Source organism: Scylla paramamosain, chromosome 32, assembly GCF_035594125.1.
Source record: "Scylla paramamosain isolate STU-SP2022 chromosome 32, ASM3559412v1, whole genome shotgun sequence".
Classification (NCBI taxonomy): domain Eukaryota; kingdom Metazoa; phylum Arthropoda; class Malacostraca; order Decapoda; family Portunidae; genus Scylla; species Scylla paramamosain.
The window spans coordinates 7,443,558-7,446,894 of record NC_087182.1 but is presented as its reverse complement, the minus strand read 5'-3'; the positions used below and the strand labels follow the sequence as shown (position 1 = coordinate 7,446,894).

Here is a 3,337-nt window from a genome sequence, read left to right as displayed (position 1 = left end):
TCGCAAAAAGGAGGAAAAAAGTACCGCGTGGGGGAAAATACAAAAGACACAAAGCGGGGAAAAAAATAAGAAAGAACAAGTGAATGTGGAGGCGGAAGACGGTGCGCTGAGGTACAAGAACCCATATTTAAGGTTTAACGAGTCCCGCGACGAGACTCGGAACAGAACCCGGCTGTCTCCCGCCCTAAGCATTTCCTCGCAGCTGCCTCCTCTGGACGTGCGCTAAATTATCCCCAGACACGTTGCTTGACGGAGGAGAACCAGGGCGGGGAGGGTCAGGCAGGTTATCAGAGTCCAGATCTGATTAGCACCCTTGTTAGCGGAGGCGGCGGCGGTGGTGGTGGTGGTGATGTTGGTGGCTGCGGATAAGAGGAGGCTTTCTGTAGTGGAAGGAGTATTATTGGAAATAAAGCTCTACTCGAAGGCATAAAAAAGGAAGGAAAAAAAAATGCCCGCTGAGTTGCCAGTTCCCAAAGGAAAGAGCCGAAAGGATTATCAAAAAACTGGAGTATACCTTTATACATCGAATTGTCTCGTAGAGATGGCAATGAAGGTAATAGTGATGCAAACATGAGCACGAGTGGTAGTGGAAGTAATACTTTAGCCTTAAACCTCCATCTTAGACTTGGAACCTTTCGAGAAGGGTCTGAAAAGAATCGAAGACCATATATAGTAAAATCGAACTCCTTGTGTGCTGAAAGAGAATCGGTGATGGAAGGGGATGACGCGGGAGTTTTTCGCTCGATGTGGAGAGTCCGGGGAGAGAAGGGAAGGGCGGCAGGGAGAGAACAGACGAGTGGAAGAGGTAGTCATCCGTCACTCGCCTCTGTTCCCCTGCCAAAGAGAGAGGCGCCGCCCTGCCAGCCTCTGATTGCCTTTGTGTCCCTTTGCTCCTTCCATGCATATAGATTTGTCGCCGACCACCACTGACCCACGCTCTGCGCTCTCTCGGTCTTTCTTTCTTAATTCCTTTCTTTATTTCCGTATCTCTCTCTCTCTCTCTCTCTCTCTCTCTCTCTCTCTCTCTCTCTCTCTCTCTCTCTCTCTCTCTCTCTCTCTAACTTTCCAATCAAACTGTCAACTGATTTTTCTGTCTCTTTATCTCTCTGTACGTACAATGTATCTGTCTTTCTTTAACTGTCATTCAGGCTATCTACTTTTTCCATCCATTTATATATCCTTCTATCGATCAGCGTATTTCCCTACATTCCTTTATTTATTTTACAGATATATGCAGATGAAGCTATCAATCTATATAAATCTAACTGTTTCAGCAAATTCATCTAAATATTTGTACGTAAATTTGACACTTCGTAATAGATTTATATATGTAGATGAAGCTATCAATCTATATAAATCTAACTGTTTCAAGAAATTTATTTATGTATTTGAACGTAAATTCGACACTTCGTAATAGATTTGCTGATCTTTGGTCTCGTCTGTGTTCCTTTGTGCCTGTTCTGGGTCTTTGTTTGTGTTCATTTGTGTTTGTTGTGGGTTCTCGTTTGTGTTCCTTTGTGTTTCTTCTGGATCTTCTTTCGGGTTCCTTTGTCCCTGTTCTGGATCCTCGTTTGTGTTCCTTTGTGCCTGTTTTGGGTTCCCATTTGTGTTGCCTTATGCTTGTTCTGGGTCTTGATTTGTGTTCTTTTGTGCCTGTTCTGGATCTTCGTTTGTGTTTCTTTGTGCCTGTTCTGGGTGTTCGTTTGTGTTGCCTTATGCTTGTTCCGGGTCTTCATTTGTGTTCCTTTGTGCCTGTTCTGGGTCTTCGTTTCTGTTCCTTTGTTCCTGTTCTGGATCTTCATTTGTGTTCCTTTGTGCCTGTTCTGGGTCTTCGTTTGTGTTCCTTTGTTCCTGTTCTGGGTCTTCATTTGTGTTCCTTTGTGCCTGTTCTGGGTCTTCGTTTGTGTTCCTTTGTTCCTGTTCTGGGTCTTCATTTGTGTTCCTTTGTACTGTTTCTGGATCTTCGTTTGTGTTCCTTTGTGCCACTTTCCCATTCTCTCGCGGGTGGAAATAGAGAAAATGTCATTATGTTCCGTGTGCCACGAAGCCTTGTCCTAGCAGGTATTCACGACATCGCGAAGGTCAAGAGGAAACCCCAAGGAGACCTAATTATGTTAGTGGAACCCAATTGCAATTTTACAGAGAGAGAGAGAGAGAGAGAGAGAGAGAGAGAGAGAGAGAGAGAGAGAGAGAGAGAGAGAGAGAGAGAGAGAGAGAGAGGTCCGTTTCATCTCTGTACGTACGTGAATTAATTGCGGCATTTTTTAATCCTTTCCCATTAGTTTTTTGTCTTTTTTTATTTTTTATCCATGCTGTCTTGTCTGTTCCATCATGTGTGTGTGGGTGTGGGTGTGTATGTGTGTGTGTGTGTGTGTGTGTGTGTGTGTGTGTGTGTGTGTGTGTGTGTGTGTGTGTGTGTGTGTGTGTGTATGTGATCGTCCGCTCCACCCTTCAGTATCCGTTGCTCTTCCAATCACTCTGAAAGCCAATTGCTGTATGGACTTCCTTTTTACTGCGATGGCGGAGGTGAGGCGGGAACAGAGAGGAAGAGAAGCGGCCGGGAAAGGACAGGGGGATCGAGAGACAGCAGAGGGGGGTGGAAAAGAGAACAGAGAGGAAATAAATAGTAACAAAAGCTTTTCGTGTTACGTGGAAGAGAGAACGAGGCTTAACTGTGATTTTCTTTTTTTTTTGTTGTTGTTATTGTTGTTGTGTGAATTTTCTCACTGCCGCCACCTATTACTTGACTCGCCACAGCGCAACCCGGAATGAGCAGCGTCGCGTCTGGCCATATATCCAGGTTGAGTTCTGGTGTGTTTTCATTACCCTGTCTCGATTAGTGGTGGTGTTTCCTGCTGTTGATGTCCGTCTCTGTGTGTATTTCTCTCTCTCTCTCTCTCTCTCTCTCTCTCTCTCTCTCTCTCTCTCTCTCTCTCTCTCTCTCTCTCTCTCTGTCTCTCTTGATGCTTTCAACGTCTTTCTCTCGTCCCTTCTGTTCCACCTCTTTTTTTTGGGGGGATTGTTTTGTATTGTTTTACTATGCTCTTTGCCTCTCTCTCTCTCTCTCTCTCTCTCTCTCTCTCTCTCTCTCTCTCTCTCTCTCTCTCTCTCTCTCTCTCTCTCTCTCTCTCTCTCTCTCTCTCTCTCTCTCTCTCTCATTATTATCATTTAACTCATCACCATATTCATATCTACCATTTTTATCACTACATCCATCATTACCATCTCCGTACCTAGAATAAGCACCACCACTTGTCGCTCACTAACCCCGCCAGGTAATGTCGTACCTGCCTCACCTGACACGGTTCACGTAAAAGAGTCATTGCCCTTAGAGTTG

At 44.9% G+C, this 3,337-nt stretch overlaps 1 protein-coding gene across 1 annotated transcript; it reads right to left on the bottom strand.

Annotated features, from left to right (window-relative positions):
- Positions 1-1,478: 1,478 nt before the first annotated feature.
- On the bottom strand, positions 1,479-1,994 carry LOC135089383 (protein rtoA-like). Its single transcript, XM_063984947.1, has one exon. The coding sequence runs from the start codon at positions 1,992-1,994 to the stop codon at positions 1,479-1,481; it is 516 nt and encodes a 171-aa protein (XP_063841017.1).
- Positions 1,995-3,337: the final 1,343 nt, after the last annotated feature.